This window comes from Oryctolagus cuniculus, chromosome 4 (genome assembly GCF_051225735.1).
Source record: "Oryctolagus cuniculus isolate XC-2025 breed Fujian yellow rabbit chromosome 4, ASM5122573v1, whole genome shotgun sequence".
Classification (NCBI taxonomy): domain Eukaryota; kingdom Metazoa; phylum Chordata; class Mammalia; order Lagomorpha; family Leporidae; genus Oryctolagus; species Oryctolagus cuniculus.
This window is the reverse complement of record NC_142870.1, coordinates 64,264,566-64,289,002: the sequence shown is the minus strand read 5'-3', so window position 1 is coordinate 64,289,002 and position 24,437 is coordinate 64,264,566. Positions and strand designations below refer to the sequence as shown.

Sequence of the window (24,437 nt, the reverse complement as noted above, 5' to 3'; positions counted from 1 at the left end):
TCCCAACATATTTTAGAAATAATATAAAAAGTTCCAAACAAAAAAGAAATATATAAATCACTATCCTTACACGTAAATATCTTTATAAAAGTGTTAACTGACAAGAAACACAGACCCATCATTGACAATCTTGCAAATATTTTTCAATGTCTGTATAATTTTCAGCTTTTGATGGTCATCTATGGCCAAATGGATGAAACCAGAAGACATTACGTTAAATGAAATATCAGGCACAGAAAGAAAAACACTGTATGTTTTTATTTTTGTGGCAAAATAGCTAGAACTGGAGGATTTATGCTAAGTGAAATAAGCCTGGCACAGAAATTTTTACTTATATGTGGAAGTTAAAAAACACTGATTTTATAGAAGAGAGTAGAATTGTGATTACTAGAAACACAAGAAAGGGGTATTAGATAACAGGTACTAAAATACAGTAAGACAGGAACAATAACTTCCACTGTTCTAAAGCACAGTTGGCTGATTAGAGTTTCTAATTTACTATATTTGACAAAGAACTAAAAGAGAGGATTCATGGACTCCAAACACAAGATGGAAATACTAATTATCTTGATTTGAATATTGCACACTTTATACATGTACTGAATTACTGGACTCTACCCCACAAATATGTACAATTATGAACTGATTTAAACTTTAAAAAAAAAAAAACAGAAAAAACCCTCAAAGCATGGTAACTATGTGAGGCAACTGATGTGTTCATTTGTAGAAATCATTTCACAATGTATTTATAAATCAAATCATCACATTATACACTCTGAATATACTATAAATAGTTTTTGTCAAGAATATCTCAAGCTGAAATAAAATCTCAAAGCATTTCTTCATATACAGACACACACACACACATAAAAAGAAAAAAACCCAAAGAAAATTTTTGAGAATACTTATTAAACACACATATTTTGCTTATCTCAAAAGCTATGTACCTGGCCGGTGCTGCGGCTCACTAGGCTAATCCTCCACCTTGCGGCACCGGCACACCGGGTTCTAGTTCCGGTCGGGGCGCCGGATTCTGTCCCGGTTGCCCCTCTTCCAGGCCAGCTCTCTGCTGTGGCCAGGGAGTGCAGTGGAGGATGGCCCAAGTACTTGGGCCCTGCACTCCATGGGAGACCAGGATAAGTACCTGGCTCCTGCCATCGGATCAGTGCGGTGCGCAGGTCGCAGCGTGCCGGCTGCGGCGGCCATTGGAGGGTGAACCAACGGCAAAGGAAGACCTTTCTCTCTGTCTCTCTCTCTCTCACTGTCCACTCTGCCTATCAAAAAAAAAAAAAAAAAAAAAAAAGCTATTTACCTAAATTTCTCCAGCTCTATGTTTTAAAATCTTCAATTTTGCTAAAAATAACACTACAATCCTGGAAGCTCAACATGTTTTCAACATTTTTTGGCACTGTCCCCATTTTTGCTTAACCTTATTGTTTTAAACACCCAACAAGAGCCTTAAAAAAAAGTCTTACAAAAAATACTAAGAGATTTCCATATAGAGGACAAGTACATGGAAGAAAACAGGGATAGAAAATAAGGGACAGATCTTTGGAGGCCAAAACCTGAATAAACCTGTAGTGCTAAGCATCACTACAGACTGAATAAGACTCTGGAAAAAAAACAGCAGAAACCACAAGGAGAAAGCTGGTCAAGTCTGCAGTGCTTTCAAGTAGCTCTTCACAACTGAGTCATTATTTTTCTGCTGGTAGTGTTGTGAAATCACAAAATAATCAACATTATATACCAATTTTAATATATAAATATAAAAGACTTTAAACCAAATTAATTAACAAATATTCAGTGGATTAACTCTTTAAACAATCTTTAGGGTGACCTTAATTCTATTAATAATTATTTTTTATAATGGAACAGTTCCATAAAAAGACTAAAAACTAATATAGACCAACTTGATTTTCCTTTTATTTCTGTAAATACATCCTTAATCAAAGCTAAGTTTGTTTTTTTTTTTTTTTTTTTAAGATTTACTTATCTTTGAAAGGCAGAGAAGACAGAGTGATCTTCTACCTGCTGGTTCACTCCCAATGGGCTGCAACAGTCAGGCTAGTCCAGGCTGTAGCTGGGAGCTGAAAACTCCATCTGGGTCTCCCACATGAGTGGCAGGGACCAGACCCAAGTACCTGATGCCTCCAAAGTGCATCCGTAGGAAGCTGGATTGGAAGCAGCGGAGCCAGGACTCCAACCATACTCCCATATGGGATGCCAGCATCTCAAGTTGCAGCTTACTCTGAGCCACAACACTGGCCCCAAAATATTTATTTTTGATTGAGGCAGAGTTAGTTTTGTAATTCTAGGAAAACTAGGCATGAGCCATAATTTTTGAGTTTAATTGTTTCTTGGAATAAGGATCCAAAATATTTCACGTGAGTCTAGATATTATCTACAACAACAGTATTCAAAGCAATCTCAAACTGAAAGTATAAACTTTGATAACTGAAATGTTCTTTCTTAAAGTTTGTTCCTAATTGCTTTTTTTTTTTTTTTTTTTTGACAGGCGGAGTGGACAGTGAGAGACAGAGACAGAGAGAAAGGTCTTCCTTTGCCGATGGTTCACCCTCCAATGGCCGCCGCGGCCGGCGCGCTGCGGCCGGCGCACCGCGCTGATCCGATGGCAGGAGCCAGGAGCCAGGTGCTTTTCCTGGTCTCCCATGGGGTGCAGGGCCCAAGCACCTGGGCCATCCTCCACTGCACTCCCTGGCCACAGCAGAGGGCTGGCCCTGGAAGAGGGGCAACTGGGACAGAATCCGGTGCCCCGACCGGGACTAGAACCCGGTGTGCCGGCGCCACTAGGCGGAGGATTAGCCTAGTGAGCCGCGGCGCCGGCCTCCTAATTGCTTTTAATGTGAGTTGTCTTCTTTAAAAATATACCAGGGGTGGGCCCAGCACTGTGGTATACTGGGCTAACCCTCCGACTACAGTGCCAGCATCCCATATGGGTGTTAGTTTGTGTCCTGGATGCTTCTCTTCTGATCCAGCTCTTTGCTACGGCCTGGGAAAGCAGTGAAAAATGCCCCAAGTGCTTGGGCTCCTACACCATGTGGGAGACCAGGAAGAAGCTCCTGGTTCCTGGCTATGGATAGGTTCAGCTCTGCTTCTCAAATAAATAAATAAATAAAATTTAAAAATATATATATATATATACACCACCCATAATATTTTGCCATTTTACTCTAAATGTACATCAGGACTTACCCTAAGGAACGCAATCTTGTTTCTAACATCCGCTACAATGGCATTCCAACTATCTACTGCAGCCTTTAATTGAAGTGATTCTAGGTTGCTGGTGTAGAAAAGGAGACACAAGAGAAAGCTCTTTCTTTTTATATAACACTTGAGTTTCCACAAACTGCCATTAAATTCTCTGGCATATATGTAAATAATACAAAACAATAAAAGTATCTCCTCTCACCAACAATTATTTTAAATGAGTACAAAGATGCACAGAAACTCTTGCTATTAAAAATAAAAATTAGTAATATGTAACAATTTTGTCAACAGCAAATATAACTTATGCTTCCAATGTACCAAGTTTTTTTTTTTTTTTATCTATCTTGGAAATATTTTGTTTTAGAACAAATTATAAAGTCTTTGCCTAGGAATAAATCCAATGTAGTAGGAAAGCAAAGAAGGCTAAACAGAGAAATTTCTTCAGTCATCTGATGCAGCAACATTCTCAAAAATGTTTACCCATCTTGGAAGCAGGTTTGGACTATCTCCACATTAACACTGATGTCTCTGACACGACTGGCCTATCTGGCTCCTTTGTAAATTAGAAAAAGCATTTCTCGAAGGGCAAATTACAAAGAGGTTCCCTTCATAAGAGGATGAGTGAAACAGCTGTCTTTGCATAGTGCATAAATTGTACAAGTACAGCAGCTCCATTTAACCAATGCCCACCAAATGATTTAATGACATAACTAAGGAGGAATCACTTCAGGATCTTTGGTGTCTACAATATCTCAGAGAAACATTTCATGTGGCTGTTATAACACCCCCACATGAGTATTTCCAATATAACAATTTTAAAACAGCAGAATAAGTTATCGTTAATATCATTTTATATAAAGTCTTCATGATATTCTAGATTATACAATATCCTTTGTCCCTGTAGCCAGCAAAGATAGACTGATCACTTAACAACAGTATTTCCTCATCTGAATGCATATTTTGAGTATATCCTGGGAATCTTGCTAAACATCAGGGATACTGATTCTTTAGAATTAAAGAACAATGATGACCATCACCATTAAAAAAAAATCATTTCTTGAGCCCAGAGATTCTAATTTAATTAATTATTTGAGAATATAAATGGAAGGAGAATTTCAGGCAATCTATTCAACATTTGAAAACTGCTTGTTCATAGCATAGAAGGAAACTACTTTTAAAGAGTGAATTTCATGTTAATCCTTATTTTTTCCTAAAAGTATTTCAAAGATATTACAATCAAGAACTAGAAGGGAAAAACAATTATAAAAGTTTTCCAGCTAGAATCTACCTTGTTTTGTAAATTTGTGGGATTCATTCAAATTTCTATGACTTTTGATCTATTCACTATGGATAAAGGGAATAATCTACAGCTATTACAGTACTCAGTAGATTTTTTTGGTGCTTTGGCTAAGCCACAAAGTACGAGCATCAAATTAACTCAATGACTTACTTTGGAAGTTTAAAAAAACAACGACTTCTTCACTCCAAAGATTCCTAATATTATATAAAAAAAGACCTAACAGATTATGTTTACCTGGGAGACACTTGTGAATATCTGTCAACTCAAGATATACTAAGGAAGAGGGAAAGCTTACCTCGCTGCCATGTGAGTTACCCTGGCAAGCTGACTGAGACACTCCTTTTCAGTTTGCTCTAAATGAAGCAAACCAAAATCTCTTCGACACTGTAAGAAATACACCTACAGATTTTTCAGAAAAAGAGAAAGAAGTTGAAAGTATCCTTCTTGTAAATGAATATTCTCTTCTTAATCATCTCAACAAGTAAATTTTAAGGTATTTTTCAATCTTGGTAAACAGTACCTTGACTTCCTAACCATTCAAGATATATTAGTTGTAAACACCACTGCACTCAGACCAGCCCATTCAGGATACATTATAAATGTTTTTTAGTTCAATGCAATTCTGTAATTTTGTTATTCAATGGCTACTGGGTTCATAAATATTCTAGAACATTAATTTTCATATTTGCACATATACTGGAATCATCTCAGAAACTGGAAATATTGCCTTCGTTCTACATATTCTAAGTTAACTGATACTGGATATAGTCTGGGAATTTTAGCTTTTTCAAAATGTTGAGGTAAACTAATATGCAGCCAAGTTTGAGAACACTCAAAACAAGTAGTAGTATATATATAATACATAATTACATATTTATAAACTTCTCCCTCTACCCCTCCATTGTTGAAGAGGTAGTAAAAAACAATCAGAACATATAGAAACATACACTTTGATCCAAGTGTGAGCTTGGAGATCATCAAGTACAACAGTTCTCACAAAGAAGGAATCCTTACCACATCATTACTGATGCAGTCATTTAGATTTCTTTTTTTAAATTATCAATCACTCAGCATTCACTAAAAATTATATTCTTGGATAGCATTAAGGTGTTAGTAAGTTCTTCCTTTCTAAAATTAATAACAGGAGCAGAAAGAAATTTCCTGACAGTATACAAACACCAATTTTAATATAATCTGAGCCTTTTCTTTTGTTAAAAGCTAGTAGGATCCCGTCACCATTCTCCAATGTTCAGGTATCAATTCTTGGTTGTTGACTTCAGAATTCCAAGTACTCTGCTAGAGAATACAGCTTACCCATGACAGAGGTGGGAAGGTTTGTAATGCTTTTAATGTCAGCGAGCTCTCCAAAAATGTGAATCTTACTGTATACCAAGTTTGGTAATCTATAAATAAAAATTACATACACACATACAATCACATTTCTTTTGAGAAACCCTAGCCGTGGTGTTCTAAGCTAACTTAGAAGAAATTGGGTGACTTTCTGGGGGTCTGGAAAGTAAGTTGGTTTTTGACATTAGGATTTATAATGTGTGTTTATCTTTGGAAGCTCTATATAGGAAGGAGCAGAGAAAGGAGATACTACAGCAGCAGTGAAATATTATTCCTAGAAGTTTGCCTTAGTGAACTTACTTCATAAGCATTTTCTCAAGATGTCTATGTTTGCTATACAGACTGCAATGGACCAACTTGTTGGAGTCATTGAAGAAAACAACAATATATTAAAACAAGTATTCATACACAAAATGACAAAATAGCACAAGAGTTTGAGCTGTTTTCCTGGCCAATCCTAAAATGTCTTATTTTGTTCAATAAGAAAAAAAAAACCACATTTTTCCCCAATACTTCAGTATATTAGTACATGAGTAAGCTTCCTTCTCATACCCTCTCCCCCTCCCCAAAACTTCTTCCTTACCTCAGCTGTTAAAGCTCTGCTAGTTTCTGCATTCAGTTTGTTTAAGTATGTTTTCATTGTGCTTTCCAGATTATGTTTCTCAATTTCCCACTGAGATCTGAAACAAACATGATCATTAAAGAGCTAGCAACACTACAGCAAGGACAGCCAGTCTTTTTCATCTTGTTCAGGAAGATGAAAGTACAAGCTACAGAATGAGTAAGAAATGATTGCTTAGAAAACATATATAGTACTTAAAAAAAGAGAAAACACTGCTTTCTTCTGTGTTTCTTTTTTTTTCAGAATGTATAAGTTTTAAAGTTATCAATATATGGGTTATAATTAAAAGCTTGGACTTAAAATCAAGTTGTCTAATAATGAAACTCAGATCCACTTTTTTTTTTTTTTTTTACTTATTTATTTGACAGGTAGAGTTAGACAGTGAGAGAGACAGAGAGAAAGGTCTTCTTTCCATTGGTTCACCCCCCAAATGGCCGCTACAGCCAGCGCTGTGCCAATCTGAAGCCAGGAGCCAGGTGCTTCCTCCTGGTCTCCCATGCGGGTGCAGGGGCCCAATCACTTGGGTCATCCTCCACTGCCTTCCCGGGCCACAGCAGAGAGCTGACTGGAAGAGGAGCAGCTGGGACTAGAACCCGGCGCCCCTATGGGATGCAGGTGCCACAGGAGAAGGATTAAGTGAGCCATGGCACCATGCCCAACTCCACATGTTTTTTTTAATATAAAATCTTAGTCAAGTGAAATGGACTGAAATTGTATTCCTCAAAATCCAAGTTAAAATTCCAACCCCTAAGGCAAAGTTTAAGGAAGAGGTACATTTGGGAGGTGAGTAATTAGTTCATGAGGGTGGGCACCTCAAGAACAGGATTCTTGCTTTATAAACAAGGTCTGAGTGAGCTCCCTTGCCCCTTCCATCATGTGTGGCTTCAGTGAGTAAATAGCTCTCTAGGAGGAAATGGATTTTCACCAGACTCTGAATCTATAGTACCTTGATTTTGAACTTCGCTGGCTTCATAATTGTGAGAAATAAATTTAGGTTATTTGTACACCACAAAGACAACGATATTTTGTTACAGCAGCCCAAATTAAGACAGCAAATAAAAGTGGAGAGAATTTTATTGCTTACCTTAAAGATGTGCTATGAAAATCCATTCAGATAATACATATAAAGCATTTTGAATCTGGCATATAAGTACTAAATAATTGTTGGTTATTATTATGACTAATAAATTTTACATAAAATTTCTTTAAGCCCTTTTAATAATTTCAACAATAGCACTTAGCTGGGTTTTTATTATTTTTGTCATAAAGTGGAGTCACTACATTAAATTATTTTATTGACTATTTCAATGCTCACATTCAACACCTTAGAATGAAATTTTAGAGCTTGAGAGGGAAGAAAGAAGATAACGGTAAATATATTGCTTCTACAGAGAACTATGGAAAACAGCTACCTATAGTTTTATTTTTTCCTATCCAATGTCACCATCCTGTGATAGGAATTGAGTCCCGGAATTTGAGGGTACAAATGAAACTGTCTTCAATGAAAATAGTTACTTAAATATACAACATTATAATAGGGGCCACCTTAAAAGCATCCTTAATGTTATATTATAAATCCTTGGATTATTGAGGATCTGATAAACACTGATGAGAATCTTGGTTATAATACATTGTAAATACCATTAAGGACAGTTTTATTGTAGGAAAGAAACCAGGGGTCGGCACTATGGTATAGTGGGTTAGGTTCCTGGCCTGCAACGTTGGCACCTCATATGAATGCTAGTTTGAGTCCAGGCTGCTCTACTTCCAATCCAGCTCCATGCTAATGCATCAGGGAAAGCAGTGGATGATGGCCCAAGTCTTTGGGCCCCTGTACCCCCTTGGAGACCAGGAAGAAACTCTTGGCTCCTGGCTTCAGAGTGGCTCAGCTCCAGCGGTTGTGACCATTTGGGGAGTGAACCAGCAGATGGAAGACCTCTCTCCCTCTCCCTCTCTCTCTCTCTCCCTCTCTCTATAACTCCAGCTTTCAAATAAATAAATCTTTTTAAAAAAAATCTAAAATATTCAAGCAGATATATTAACACAAGAGAGATTATTAGGTCATTAAATATTTTGAAAAAAATACTTTATTAAAACTAAAACTACTAAGTAAATGACATCATTAGGAAAACAAGAGTGAACCCAATGAATGAAAAAAAATCTGCAAATCATATATCTGATAACAGATTTGCATCCAGAACACACCAAAAACTCTGAAAACAGAATAAAGAGATAAATTAACTTAAAATTAGGAAAGAATTTGAAGAGATATTTCCCCAAGAAGAGACACAAATGGCCAATAAGCATATGAAAAGATGCTCAACATAATTTTTCATAAAAAGCAAATCATAACCAAAATAGTATACCGCTTTACTTATAATACAATAATAAAATAAAAACAGACAATCTAACAGGTGTTGGTGAGAATATGGAGAAATCAGAACCACTATATAATTAGACTGTAAAATGATGCAACCACTTGGAAAACAGTTAGGCAACTCCTCAAAATGCTGAACAGAAAGTTTACTGATGGTTCAGCAATTCTATTCTTTGGTATAAACCCAAGACACATGAAATAGGTTCATAAAAAACAGAACTATATGTAAGTTAACTAGTTAACTGTTCATAAGAACATTCTTTCTAGTAGCCAAATTTTTAAAAAGCAGGGATAAGACAAAAATATTCATCAACTGATTTAAAGATAAAATGTATATCCAAACTCTGAGAAAATATGTATCCATTAAAAATGATTTCATTTCATGAAATGTCCAGTACAAGCAAATAGAGACAGAAAGTAGAATAGTTGTTGTCATAGGCTGAAGGAGATAAAATTAGAGAATGACTTCAAATGGATATATAATATTTAGAGGAATGATAAAAATATTCTAGAAAAAAAATAGTGGTGATGGGTATATACTTCTGTGAATATATTAAAAAGCCATGAGCTGCACATTTTAAAAGAATGAATTTTATGCTATATTAATTACATCTCAGATAAGCTGTTATAAGAAAAACTTACTGACAGGCAAAAACAAGTGAATCAGAATAAAACTTAGCCACTTTCACAAAGCAGTTATACCCTGCAGTTTTGAAATCAGAAAGAAGAACTCCTAAGTTCTAGTCCTTAACAAAAGTTTCTTGTGGGAGTTTAATTTTGATAATTCAATCTGTCTCAGCAGTTTCCAGAGTTAAGGGTACCATGCCTCCCACTTTTCTCAAAGCACCTTTCTCAAAACACCTACTGTCCTTATGGAATTATTAATTCGCTGGACATTATGCTGAAGAGTACCTCGATTTGAGTGATGAATTACATGGCTACACAACTGAGAATATGTTGAGATGAAAACAATTTCAAAGACCACAGCAACCAAAGAAACAGCTAAATTTGTACCTTTTTAAGGAAAGTTGCTCTTTAAGGTTCTTGATTTCATTATCTTTAGCGTGGATTTGACGCTGTAATCTAAGCAAAGAAAGTGATAAAATGTTGGAAAGTATTTCTCAGTAACACAGTCAGAACAGCTCTATCAGTAGCTAAGGAGAAAATTATGAATGTACATTTTAGGCCACAAAGCTTGAGCCTGAAAACAGTAACTGAATTCATACACCTGGTCATTTTGAAATGTCTGGTGTTGGTCTCTGTTGTCTAATTTCCTGACTTCCAAAAGAAAAGAAAGAAGGCCAGAGAGAAGTATTATGTTTTCAGCTCAACAATTTAGAAAAACATCTTTAGCTCTTTGTACTTTCCCCACTAGAGAACAGAGATGACATCTCCTGATTTTCTAAGTCTACCGGGAAATTGAAAACTTTCAATTCCTTAAAGAACTATTATGCTGTTAAGCAAATTATTAAAGACAAAGGTAATAATCAAAGAAATCAGATCTTGAATACAGAAGCAATGAAGCTATATGCAAAAAAAAATTTTAATTAAAATATATTACATGTAACTTGGCACTTATATGACCTAATCATAAAAAAGAATGAAAATTTTATATAAATCAGAAAACATAACACTGATCAGTTTAAAAATTACCACATAAGAAACCACTGAAAGAAATGCAAAGTAATACCTTTTGGTTAACATATTCACATACCAGTTTTTTAATGTTCATCCTTGCAGTACTGTATCTCTTTTCATAGTAAGTCTTTATATAAACCTGTTAATTAGCTTCAACATGAAGAGATTTCTAGCAAAAGTGTATTTCCTTTAAGTCTCTAATATCTCCAAACTATTGCGTTAAATAGCTTGGTTAGTATATATTATTGGCATGCTAAAATATTTAAAGAATGACTTCAGGGATGGCTAGACTGCTCAATATTAGGTTTCAGAGACTACTTTCTCTTACTTTAAGCTTCCTAGAAGCCACAGAGACTTACAATCAATGTTTGGTTGGACTAACAACGCAGTGGAAAGAAACCAAGTCTCTGTAACTATAAAAGCGGTGTGTTCTCAAGTGAAGAAATACTGGCTTCCCTACTATGATATACAGAAATAAATACACTGAGTTGAAAAGTGTCTACCCCTAAAGAGGGTGACAAGAGTTATCACAACTAGTAGAGAATTCAGAAAAATTGGATCATTAAATAATAGAGGATAAGCTAGGCACAATCAGTGCTATCCATCTAGGATACGAACCATTATATGTTCAGGCAGTCATAACTTCTATTTTATTTTTCTTGTGTAATAGTCAAGAGGGTCTGATTATTGGGCTTTCTTTTATAAAACATCTAAAGTTCTCAATTTTGCTGGCCATCAAGTTTATTATATGGATTTTATTGGACAGTAGTATCTTGACATTTATTAAAAGCTTATTAGAATTTATGTAAAATAGGTCACTTTTACCTATAGTTTTGCCAATGTTTCAGTTATTATCAATAAATATTTTTTGTCACTGAGCAAGTTCTTTTATTTTATTTTAGTTTTTTAAATTAATACAGGATATGTGAACATCTTTACAACAAGGCCAGATGCCTGATCTATACTTTTACTTTCAATCTACCTATGTTGTTGAATTCAAAATGAGTTTTTTGTAAGTAATGTGTTGTTGGGTCACATTTTCTTGGTTTGTTTTTAAATTCTGTTTGTCAGACTGTTTTTGTTTTGTTTTATTATTTGACAGAAAGAGTTAGACAGTGAGAGAGAGAAAGGTCTTCCGTTGGTTTACCCCCCAAATGGCCCCTATGGCCGGAGCCATGCCCATCCGAAGCCAGGAGCCAGGGGCTTGCTCCTGGTCTCCCAAGCGGGTGCAGGGGCCCAAGCACTTGGGCCATCCTCCACTGCCTTCCCGGGCCACAGCAGAGAGCTGACTGGAAGAGGAGCAGCTGGGACTAGAACCTGGCGCCCATATGGGATGCCGGTGCAACAGGCAGAGGATTTGCCAAGTGAGCCATGGCGCCGGCTCCCCAGACTGTGTTTTTACTAGTATATTTATTTATTTATTTATTTATTTTAATTAAAAAATTTTTTTTAATTTATTTGACAGATACAGTTAGACAGTGAGAGAGAGACAGAGAGAAAGGTCTTCCTTCCATTGGTTCACCCCCTAAATGGGCGTTATGGCCAGCGCTGCACCAATCCGAAACCAGGAGCCAGGTGCTTCCTCCTGGTCTCCCATGCGGGTGCAGGGGCCCAAACACCTGGGCCATCCTCCACTGCCTTCTCGGGCCACAGCAGAGAGCTGGACTGGAAGAGGAGCAACTGGGACTAGAACCCAGCACCTATATGGGATGCTGGTGCCACAGGTGGAGGATTAACCACGTGAGCCATGGCACTGGCCCCTACTAGTGTATTTATAACATTCACACTTAAAGTAGTTATTGATATGTTAAGGCTTAAGTCTGCCATTTCATTATTTTCTTACTTTCTTATGGGTTATTTAAACATTTTTATATTGGATCTTGACTTACTGTGTTTTTGAGTATATCTCTTTTTGCAGTCTTCTTAGTGGCTGCAATAGGTATAAAATACATGTACTTAATTCATTACCATCCACTGATATTGATCTTTTTTTTCTACAGAAACCCTACTCTCATTTAGGTAATTTTATCCTTCAATTTTAATATATAGTGTTATTTTCTCTGCATACATTGAATTCCACATTGTATGAGTCATAATTTTTACTTCAATCATCAAATATTATTTAAGAAGTTAGTGAGATGCAGAATGGACTTAAAATGTATCCCTCTCTTACTCATTCTGATAGTTTCTGAAGTTTCAAGCTTTTGTTGTCAATACCTTTATGTTTAGAGATCTTACTATGGGTACTCATTAAGGGCAGATTTGCTAGAGACAAATTGTTATACTTTTCCTTTGTCTGACACTGTCTTATTTCCCTTGATACCTTGAAGATGTTTTCTCCGGATACAGGATATATGGTTCTATTCTCTTTCAGTAACTGAATAATACACTACTTCGTTTGGTTTCCATGGTTTTAGATGAAAAATCTGCTGTTATCCAAATTAGAATTCCCACATAAGTATTATTTTTGCCTGCCTCCTTTCCCAGTGTTTCTTTGTCTTTGATTTTGTGAAGTTTATTTGTGTCACTATGGATTTCTTTGGGTTTTTACCATATATGGTTCACTTAGCTTCTTGAATTTGTAAATTTATGCATTTAATCAAATTCAGCAACTTTTTGGTCATTTCTTGAATACTTCTTGAGTCCTTTCTTTCTGTTCTCTTTCTGGAACTCTGACAATAGGAACTTTAGTTCTTTTGCTATTGTCCCAGATGTATCTCTCTTTTAAACTTTCTTTCCAAGCTATTTTTTCTTTGTTTTTCAGAATGGTTAAATTCTATTCATCTGACATTCACTGATTCAATCTTTTGTCATTTCCACTAAGTGACTATGCAGCAAGCTTTTAACTCAGTAAGTTCTTAATTTTAGTAAGTTCTATAACTTCCATTGTTTATTATAACATTATTTCTTTACTGATATTTTCTAGGTTTTCATTTCTCTCAAAAATGTAATTTTGTTGAAGCATTTTTATGATTGTTGCTTTAAAAACTTCATCAGTTAATTCTAACATCTCATTCATTGTAAAATTGTCAATCGTTAGTCATGTCTCATTCATGCTGTGATTTTCCTGCAGCTTGCTGTGAGGAGTGTTTTCTATTGTAGCCAATGTTTTGGATATCATGAGATTCTGAGTTCAACATCATCTTCGTAGTTTTAACGAGCAGTCAGTCCTCTTTCAAGTCTAATGTAAGGGCAGAGCAGGTATGTATGTTCACTGTCACACTGAGCACAGCCAACAGTGCCACCCCAGCAAAAGTGGAGACTGACCCATACTGCCTCAATACAGATGAGAAGCATGGAAGTTCAGTTCCTCTCTCGGCATACTGACACATTTCTCTGTAAGTGAGGCATCAACTCATACTGCCTTTTTGCCTCCAAGAGGAGTATAAGATCAGCTCTCTGCTGATGCCAGAAAAGAAGAAAGCAAAGGGCTGCCCCACATTGCTTTGTTGCTGCAGAACCGAGACTTGCTGCTGTGCTCTTATGGGATCAGCTGAGAGAGGGTTACATGAACTGCCAATACCAATTAGTCCTAGGGTCAGAGACTTAGCTCCTCATGGTGTGTGTGTGGGATGGCCGAGATGAAGCCTACTATCAACTAATACCGGATTGCATTGCCTTGTGAAGCCTCATTGATAGTGGATACTGGCACATTCTGGCAGAGGAAATGGAATGCCACCTCCTTCTACCTCGTAGGACTGGGAGAGCAGCTGCCTATTCAGTATGGTGACCCAAGCCTAGCAGTGGAACAGGCTTGCTGCTATATAAACTTCTGTGAATTGGTGAATCAGAGTGCATTGATACTTCTGAGTAGTAATATGGAGACTATTGGTGTTTGGCTGTAGTAAAATGAGTATTGTCAAAAATGTTTTATATTATTATATTTTCCTTTTCTTAATCTTTTAGATACAGGGAATAGGTGTTTTCTTTCTTTTTTTTTTTTCCTTCCCCTCCTCTCTCTGCTTAATGGAAGTACCAGGGCTTCTACAGATCCCTGTTGGGATATATAGGAGGAAACAGGGTAACTTATTCTCTTTTCATTTCTTAAGTTCCAATGTTTTTAAGCAGTATGATGCCTTCTTCTACCTTTTGGAGTATTATTTGCTTGTTTGTTGTGTCATATCCAAGGTGTTTGAGTTGTAAGAGGAAGCAGCTTTTATGAATACAGCTACTACATTTTTGACAGAACTAGAAGACCCTCTGTTATGTATAATTTTAATCCTCATATTAATCCATATGCTATGTTAACTCACAATAAATGTCTCACATATCTTGGTATCTTCTATCTTATTCCTTAAATTATTCTGAAACAGTAAGTACTTGATAAATGTTTCATAAATATTCAACACTGAATGTTCCCCTTAAGTCTATCTGTTGTCACAAGCACACAAGGGTATATGGACCAGATGTCAGAGTTAAGATGGGCTATCTTCAAATGGTGAAGGAGTGGTAGCTCATCTTCACTGATGGCATTGCTATTCTGATCTTGGATATTATAAGACATATTTCTGGATTGGTCATCATCTTCCAGGATAAAATACAAAGTCTTGAATCCTAAAGTACAGGTTCTTACACTACTGCAGTCAGTTAAGTTTTTCCAAATTTTCTTATGTTTTCACTTCTTAACTTGAAGGATATCTTTAATTCCACTAGGAACAATGAAAGTGTTTGGTAAAAAATATTAACATTCTATGAATTATAGTGGATTTTAAACTAGACTTCATGGAAGTCTGGAGTCTTGTGGCATCACTATTTATTAAAATAATGTGTTAGAAATTACGCTACTATTTCAGTTGATATAGGTCCAAGTTGGGGGTAGTGATCATCTCAAAAAGAATAATTCAATTAACTAATTTTTTTCCATCTTAAAACTGATTTTTTCATCTTAGGCATTTTAATATTTATCAGTAGAAAAGAGACCCATAGGTATGGACAGAATCTCCATGAATTTGATTCTTTTTTCAATCTCTCAGACTTAGAATACAAATACTCTGAAAGGCCAACATAAAAAAGTACTTACTTGATTTCCCAAGTGTTTTAGAGAATGTACTCATCATAAACTTAAAAAACAGCGAATCACTGGTCAGAGTTTTACAAATTAGAACTACAATCTGAAAGTTAATTATCTTTCTCATGTAATTATATTATCTTCATAACTGTACAGCCAATATATGAAAAGCCTGATTTATAGAATGAATAGCTGCTTACTTAATCCAGTTGGCAACAAAAAATGTGGTTGGTTTTTAAGCAAGTGTTAAGTGTGGTTGGAGTTTCCATTATGCAGTCACAATGCCACCTAGTGGTAACATAGAGATTTTCTGCTGAAGAGAGGGAACAAACAGAATTTTCCTTCTTATCAAAAGATTGGCACTTACTTGGAAACCTTATTGATTCCAAAGGCCACTTGTTGGTTAAGAGATGCAATGATTTTGTCTTTCTTTTTAATCTGTATTTGGTTTTCTTGCCACCGAAAAGTTACTGTTTTCAACTGTCTTTTGTAATCCTGTTCAATAGAAATATCAGTTAATTCTGTTCAATTCACCAGAATTTCAAAGAAAACGAACTGTGTTTTAAAAAAATAAAATACTATTAATTTGAACACTTGATATACTTCTAACTTTCCTCAGATTTAAAAATACTAACCTCACATTGATAATGCAATTTGTAAAGCTGATGTTGACGAGCAAGCCTTTCTTTTTCAGTTTCTCCATAATCTGCAGACACCTTGCCAGTTGAGCCCTATTGAGCAAATGGAGAATACATATATTATTTTCCTCAAAAAGAAGCATTGACCTTTTAGTTTTTAACGTGGATTTAAAATTACCATCTAACTCGTGCTTTCTGTGAAAACCAAAACATTGCTTCTTTGATTAGTTTAGATTAACTCACCTTCCCCCAATTACAACATGCACTGAACAGTACTTGGCTGCTGGGGCTACCTACTACTTAATACTACCTGGATCCTTACCATTTTTGAAAGTGTTTTCTGTTTTTAAAGATTTCTTTATTTTATTTGAAAGTGAGAGTTACACAGAGAGAGAAGGAGAGGCAGAGAGAGAGACAGACAGACAGACAGGTTTTCCATCTGCTGGTTCACTCCGTATTTGGCCACAACAGCAGGAGCTGTGCTGATCTGAAGCCAGGAGCCAGGAGCCACTTCTGGGTCTCCCACATGGGTGCAGGGGCCCAAGGACTTGGGCCATCTTCTACTGCTTTCCAGGCCACAGCAGAGAGCTGGATTGGAAGTGGAGCAGCCAGATCTCGAACCAGCACCCATATGGGATGCCGGTATTTCAGGCAGAGGCTTAACCCGCTACATCACTGTGCTGGCCCCTGAAAGTATTTTCTTTGCAACGCTTTTACTATCAACAAAAACCATTGGAGTTAGGTACTCATTGTACTCATTTTAGAGATGATAAAACTAGTTACTTGCTCAGTAAGAAAGACAATAAGTGAAGTAGCCTGAATTCTAACTCATGCAGTCTTAATAGCCCAAGTACTTAAAAACCACACTGGAATAATAAAGCACACATTCATCTTAATTTAATGTTTAGCTTCTTTACCAGATTATATATATTTTGATAACAGGGATCAGGCTTTAGCATTGGTCTTGAAACAATGCAAGTGCTAAATGGCTTTTCAATAAATGAATAAACATTGTTCAAACGGTGTATGACATTTTGTTTCTATTTTCAAGTTTTCTATTTTTTTAACTTTTATTTAATGAATATAAATTTCCAAAGTACAGCTTATGGATTACAATGGCTTCCCCTGCCTCATAACTTGCCTCCCACCCGCAACCCTCCCCTTTCCCGCTTCCTCTCCCCTTCCATTCACATCAAGATTTTCAATTCTCTTTATATACAGAAGATCAATTTAGTATATATTAAGTAAAGATTTCAACAGTTTGTACCCACATAGCTACACAAAGTGAAAAATACTGTTTGAGTACTAGTTATAGCATTAAATCACAATGTACAGCACATTAAGGACAGAGATCCTACATGAGGAGTAAGTGCACAGTGACTCCTGTTGTTGACTTAACAAATTGACACTCTTGTTTATGGCATCAGTAATCACCCTAGGCTCTTGTCATGAGCTGCCATAGCTATGGAAGCCTTTTGAGTTCACCGACTCTTATCATATTTAGACAAGGTCATAGTCAAAGTGGAAGTTCTTTCCTCCCTTCAGAGAAAGGTACCTCCTTTGTGATGACCTGTTCTTTCCACTGGGATCTCATAATCACTGAATGAAAACCAGAGGTCACCTGTTTGTTTAACTCTTTAATGTAATATCCAAAGCAATGACTATGTTGTTTCTATTAAAATGTACATAAAATTTCAATTGAAGAAGAGAAAAAAATGGTACAATAATTTTATGAATGCTATACTAACAACCAGGGAATCATCCAAAGTAACTGTATCTGTTACTATTCCTAAATACTATATATAATTTTATTTAGACTATTCATAAATACTATATATAATTTTATTTAGACTACAGATCAGATTATCATGAATTTTCATGTGTGGGTAATAGCTTATTTTGCTTAGTCCTATTAAGTACTCTACTGAACACTTAAATCATTTCACATGCCTGTTTGCACACATCATTTGAAGCAGTAACTACTATAATGAAAGGAACATAAAAAAGAAAATGTTGCATATTTTTCTGTAGATGTTTCATGATAACACCAGGTTCAGTTAAAAAAATATAACAGCAGCTTTGTTTCACAAATTTGCTTTGTTTCATGATATTTAATCCAATGGAATATGCCAGTATTTTTTCCTGTGGTATTCAAAAACTCTTGGAAAAGTATGGATTTGTAATCAACACTGCACGTTAGATAAGGATAGGAAATGGTTTGAGGACTAAAATGGAAGCACTTCCAACTCCTAGGATTCTTTTTTTCCAGTTTTGTTTTTCTTCATGCATTCTTTCATATTTCCTTTCTTGTTTTTTCTTTCTGCACATAAACAGCATAGAGCACTTCGCTTCTCAAGGAGTCATGCTACTAAAAATATTCTATAGAAAATCAGGTAACAACTGTTTCTGGAAGAGGAAGGTAGGGTTGTACCTTTTTCAGTCATGCTTACCTGCTCTATCATGTCCAGAATATGCAATTCATCCAGGCTATAGAACTTTTCTTCAGTTGCAGAATCTTCTTGAACATCACTTCCATCATCTTTTATGAATCTACTGACTGGGTGTGGATTTTCTTGTTCTTCCTTCAACTGCTCTTCCTTTTCCATCATATATGAACTACAGTGGTGATATGATCAATACAACCTTTTACAACTGTATAGTGCCTTTCATCTAAGCTATTATTTCTTAAGTTAGCACTGTAGTGGTCTCATGAGATGTTCACCATTGGAAAGATTCATGGTCACAGAAAGTTTGAACAGTGTTCACACTACAACTCTCTTTTGATAATTCACTAAGAATATTAGCATATGTGAGAGAGAACTCAATCAAGGTATCTATTTAAATCTGTTCCTCCAAAAGTTTTTAAGAATTAGTAGACTTGAATTCATTTTCTAGATCATAACTATTAACATATTACTTAGGGAAACAACAGTTTGAAAAATAATGACAACTACTTCCATATCTGCTACTTTATTTTCCATTAAAACATTATTTTTCCCTGAAAGCATCATCCTTGATGGGTAGTGTGATTTAATCAATCTCCGTGTTTATGTCCAAAGTACCTCTAGAGGGTTGCAAATGGTACCATGAAGCAGAAAATAGAAGTTTCTTTGCTTAATAGTACTTTAAAAAAAATAAATAAAACATGGTTTCCTATAACTTAACTACTAACAGGGACCACTAAAATAAAATGAAAAAACTACATATAGAGTGGCAATTAACTGATTTTATGCTTTTGTGTAAATTTGAAATGCATGTTAACTAGTCTGTTAGCTGGGTTAATAATCAATAACTATTAATTTCTTCTCTATCACTGAGTGATAGCAAAAATAGTATTTTTACTTAACGCATAATATAGATGACTTGATTGTGATTGTGAATGAAACTCTCGAATATATTATTACTTTTTTTAGGTCACTGAAATTTAGAGACAAATGACATCTATTGTTTATAGCATAATTCATAAAGCACTATATATACAGTTTTACTATTTATATAAACTGGGTTTCACTGAGGTATTACAGAATCATCCAAACATTTTTGAAAATTCAGTGAAATCAATTGTTTAAATAGATCACTTTTCCTCAAACCCATTTAATTTTCTGAATTACATGAATAACTTTTTAAAAAGTTAAGTATTTCCAGGTACTCTTACAACTATAAAAATATAGGTAAACTTGTGTTTTTGGAAAGCTCTCCACACTTATTCCTAAATTTTTAAAGTATAATAACATCAGGATAATAAAAGAAAATGTTCTGTATTTCTAAGAGGACCAAACTGAGGAATGACAGGATAAAACAAATAATAAAACATCAAAGGAAGTATGAAACAAGTGTGAAAAAGAAATAATTGCTGAATTAAAATGATTGGTATATATAATGCTATTGTATATGTATTATTCTCTTTACTTTTATGTGTATTTGAAAACTCTAATTTAAAAACAAAGTTATCTGGGTGACCTGATCAATATTCAGAGTGGGATCTACAATATAAGTAAATAAAACTAAATAATTGATGACATTGTTGTATCTTTATTACATTATTCTGATATCTGGATGGAGTCTGAATGAGACTATTGCTCCAATGGCCTGCTACTGCCAAAGTAAAAACACATCTTGGATGGTGAAGAGCTGTTTTACATACTGAATGGATCATGCTCATTAAAAATAAGAAAACACTGAGTACAAGTGATAACTTTAAAATTAAAGTATGTTCTGTTGCTATTTGAAAGGTAATTATGTCCTCAGAGTTCTGTAAAGTTACTAATATTAAGTTAACAAACTTTGGTGAGAATAATGATCTCTTCATTAGTGTCTCTCCTCATCCTTATATACTACATTGGCATCAATCATATGGTTATCAAACTGATCTTGTGGCATTAATATATTTCCATTAAAGGTTCAAAATGACTGTCAACAACTATAATAAAGAAAAAATTCCACATTAAATTACAAAAAACAAACTAAAACTGTTTTGTAAAAGTTGTTACTCGGTCATAACAATGATATACTTTTTTAAAGATTTATTTATTTATTTGAAAGTCAGAGTTACACAAAGAGAGAAGGCGAGGCAGAGAGAGAGAGAGAAAGGAAGAGGTCTTCCATCCTCTGGTTCACTCCCCAGTTGGCCCTAAGGGTTGGAACTGTGCCAATCTGAAGCCAGGAGCCAGGAGCTTCCTCCAGGTCTTCCCATTCAGGTGTAGGGGCCCAAGGACTTGGCTCATCTTCCACTGCTTTCCCAGGTCATAGCAGAGAGCTGGATCAGAAGTGGAGCAGCAGGGACTCAAACTGGTGCCCAAATGGGATGCTGGCACTGTGGGTGGCGGCTATACCTGCTAAGCCACTGTGCCAGCCCAAATGATATATCTTTTAAAGTCTTATTTAGTCTAGACTTGGCCAATCACGAAGAAGAGTATATTTTAAAAGATTTTCTGCTGAATTTAAGTTAGTCCTTAAATGAAGTAGCTAGCACTGGATATCTCAATGAATAGTGGTGAGAGATTCTATTCTTCTAAAACAAATGATAATTCAATTTTTGTTGCTTTCTATAAAAGGCAGCAACTTATTAAGACAAAAAAATGGGGCCAGCATTGTGGCACAGCAATTAAAGCCACCGCCTGTGACTCCAGTATCCATATGGACACTAGTTCAAGTCACAGCTGCTCCACTTCTGATCCAGCGCCCTGCTAATTTGCCTGGGAAAGCAGCAGAGGAAGGCCCAAGTACTTGGGCCCTTGCACCTGTGTGGAAGACCCAGAAGAAGCTCCTGGCTCTTGCCTTCAGACCATCCCAGCTCTGGCCATCAGGGCTATTTGGGGAAAGAACCAGTGGATGGAAGATCTCTTCCATCTCTGTAACTCCACCTCTCAAATAAAAAACAAAAAAAAAACAAAAAAAAACTGTACTTTCTTCTGTTATACTACTTCCCAAAGGACAGCTATGTTACATTGGCAAAGCACACCTTAAAAATACTAAGAAAAAATTAAAAATTAAATAAGCAAATACTTACACTTGCTCTTCTTTTGATTCCTTATTCTGAAAAAAAAAAAAAAAAGCATCAAGAATTAGTAACATATCAAGTAGGTCATCATGACATAATGAGATGACCACATTTAGGTTAGTATATCTCAAACTGATCACAAACAAAATGAATACATGTTATATCAGGCTGTATGCATAATGTATAATGTATAATTATGTATACATAATATCTTCATTTATAATAGTAAAATCTAAGTTTCATGAAATGAACCTTACCACATTATACGTGATGGACTCTGGTATTTCTTATTCCTATTTACTCCATTTCCTTTTTAAAGTGGTGTTGTGATCCACTGAACTGATTTTTTAATACGCTACTGAGTCATGAAGCATAAATTGAAAATCAGGTTCAGAAAACCAAACTGAGTAGTGATGTTGAGTTTGTATCTCTTGATATACCTAGGGACAAGGTAACTGTAAAAGTTGTTGAAAGTCTAAATGTAAGGAAAATTAGACTCAATTTTTATGAGTTCTTGTTTATAAGAACATTCAGGATCTTCTGCATCATAGGTACAATGTTGTATAAACAAGTTTCATTTCCGTCCTTATCTGTATACTAAGAGAACTGTTGTGTTTCATTGTCTGATTTTCTGCTAAAATCCTAGTGCTAACTTGATGCTATGAATCAGAATTATTGACTCCTGTCTTGGTTCCAGTATATCTGAATGAACACGTGGCATTAGGAAGACCCTCAGTTGTTCATAATGACCATAACTAACATAATTGATTATTTCTCAACTCCTTTTTAGCTCTTCCTATTACAACTTTATGTCATTGCAGGTATTAGTCTACCATTTACCCATCTCTACAACTTCTCTCCTGTTTTAAGGCCACCCAGTTTGAAGGAGCAGATTTATTTTGTGCCATGTTTCTTTTTTTCCCAAGATTTCATCACAAAGACCTTCTACTTGTCTGCCCACCTTCACTCTGAGTGGCAGATGGAGGGATCTAACTAACCCTCAAAAGAGTTATCTACAATTTGAATGTATTAGAAGCTAGCTATTTGAAGAAAGGGAACACACACATAGCACATAGTCAGAAGTTATCTGTACTGTCTTCTCTATTTGTTATAGTGCAAAGTCTATTTTTCATTATATTCAAATAGGTATTTTTCAGTACTACTGTTATAATTAACAGAAGACAAAACTTCAGGCAAGAAACTATCACTCTGTATAACAAAACAAATTCCTGCATGTTACAATTTTTCAAGAGAAATTAATAATCAGAGAATTTGTATAACTTCACTTTTTATAACTGGTTGCTTATACTACAACTAGACAATTCCTTGGACCTTCAGTTAAAGTGTAAATGAAGATACATATTGAATATGTGATAGTTGTATATATACACTTTAGTATTTTTAGGTCTTATACTTCAAATTCTTTTAATAAATTGGAAAATTCAGGATATTAAATAAAAAGTTCTTATATATCTGCTGACATTCAATGGGAAAATTTTAATATTACTAGTTATGAATTTTCAAGAAGTATTTACATTCATTTCTAGTCATGTTGTTTTCTGTTTAATTTCAATTTTATCTACCAATGGGGCTTTCTTTTTAAAATTTTGAGCATTATCATATTTTAACTTTTTGGAAATAAAGGAGAGACATATTATATATACTCATGAAATTTTGCTTTGTGGCTTGATAGCTGTCATTTACATGGCCAGCTCATGTGGTATTGGACTTGGGACTTAACAATACTTTGACAAAAATTTAAAAATCACTAAACAAATGAACTAGGCTGTTTTATCAGGTAAGAACTGTCTAGAAAAAGAAAAAAAACTTCCTTCTCATGTCTTTAAATGTTTATAACAACATTTAAATAAGTTATAATAAATGATGGCTATGATAACATGAAAATGATATTGTTATTTCATTTATCAGACTGGAATATAAATTATTTTGTTCCTGACTGCAATAACTATTTTGTAAATTCATCTTCATTGTCTCAAGCTTTATTTAGAATTAACATCTGTGTATATTATACGTCTCACCAATTTGTAATTGAGCAAATATTCTCACCATTTATAATATATGGAGTATATTTTCAATATGTTTCAAGCCAGAAAAGTAGTATTTTTCCCACCACAAAATTTCTATAGTTTAGTGATTAGCTATATGCATGATAAAAACAAAAACAAAAACACTCCTGCCTTAACCTTGTAGTTTTCCAAGCAATTAAGAGACATTGTGCTAAAACAAGAAAGGGAGTAGCAAAGCAGTTAAGATGCTCCTGTCTCATATCCAAGTGCCTGGGTTTGATTCCTGGATGTAGCTCCTGACTACAGATTCCTACCAAAACAGCCACTCAGAGGTAGTGGTGATGGCTGAAATAATTGGATTCCTTCTACCCACATGGCAGCCTTAGATTGTGTCCCTTGCTTCTGGCTCAGGCCTCAGCCCAGCCTAAGCCATTACTGACATTTAGGGAGTTAACCAGTAGATGGGAGCTCTGTCTCTTTTTTTTTTTTTTGACAGGCAGAGTGGACAGTGAGAGAGAGAGAGACAGAGAGAAAGGTCTTCCTTTGCCGTTGGTTCACCCTCCAATGGCCGCCGCGGCCGCGCGCTGATCCGAAGCCAGGAACCAGGTGCTTCTCCTGGCCTCCCATGCGGGTGCAGGGCCCAAGGACTTGGGCCATCCTCCATTGCCCTCCCGGGCCACAGCAGAGAGCTGGCCTGGAAGAGGGGCAACCGGGACAGAATCCGGCGCCCCGACTGGGACTAGAACCCG

General features: G+C 35.6%; 1 protein-coding gene across 9 annotated transcripts in view; it reads right to left on the bottom strand.

The window, feature by feature from the left end:
* The window catches only part of DZIP3 (DAZ interacting zinc finger protein 3), an 84,366-nt gene that overhangs the window by 13,481 nt on the left and 46,448 nt on the right, over positions 1 to 24,437 (bottom strand). For 5 of the 9 annotated variants that reach the window (XM_008266984.5, XM_070073168.2, XM_089330740.1 and 2 more), the window contains 8 exons: positions 21,671 to 21,696; positions 18,612 to 18,777; positions 16,159 to 16,254; positions 15,891 to 16,018; positions 9,892 to 9,960; positions 6,462 to 6,558; positions 4,824 to 4,927; positions 3,214 to 3,301 (listed from right to left, as the gene is read on the bottom strand). In XM_008266984.5, coding sequence (XP_008265206.1) covers positions 3,214 to 3,301; positions 4,824 to 4,927; positions 6,462 to 6,558; positions 9,892 to 9,960; positions 15,891 to 16,018; positions 16,159 to 16,254; positions 18,612 to 18,777; positions 21,671 to 21,696 — 774 coding nt within the window. Of the gene's footprint in view, positions 1 to 3,213; positions 3,302 to 4,823; positions 4,928 to 5,842; positions 5,932 to 6,461; positions 6,559 to 9,891; positions 9,961 to 15,890; positions 16,019 to 16,158; positions 16,255 to 18,611; positions 18,778 to 21,670; positions 21,697 to 21,918; positions 22,102 to 24,437 lie in introns of those variants that run through there. The other 4 variants (XR_016232426.1, XR_016232423.1, XR_016232425.1 and 1 more) reach the window with 2 other exon arrangements.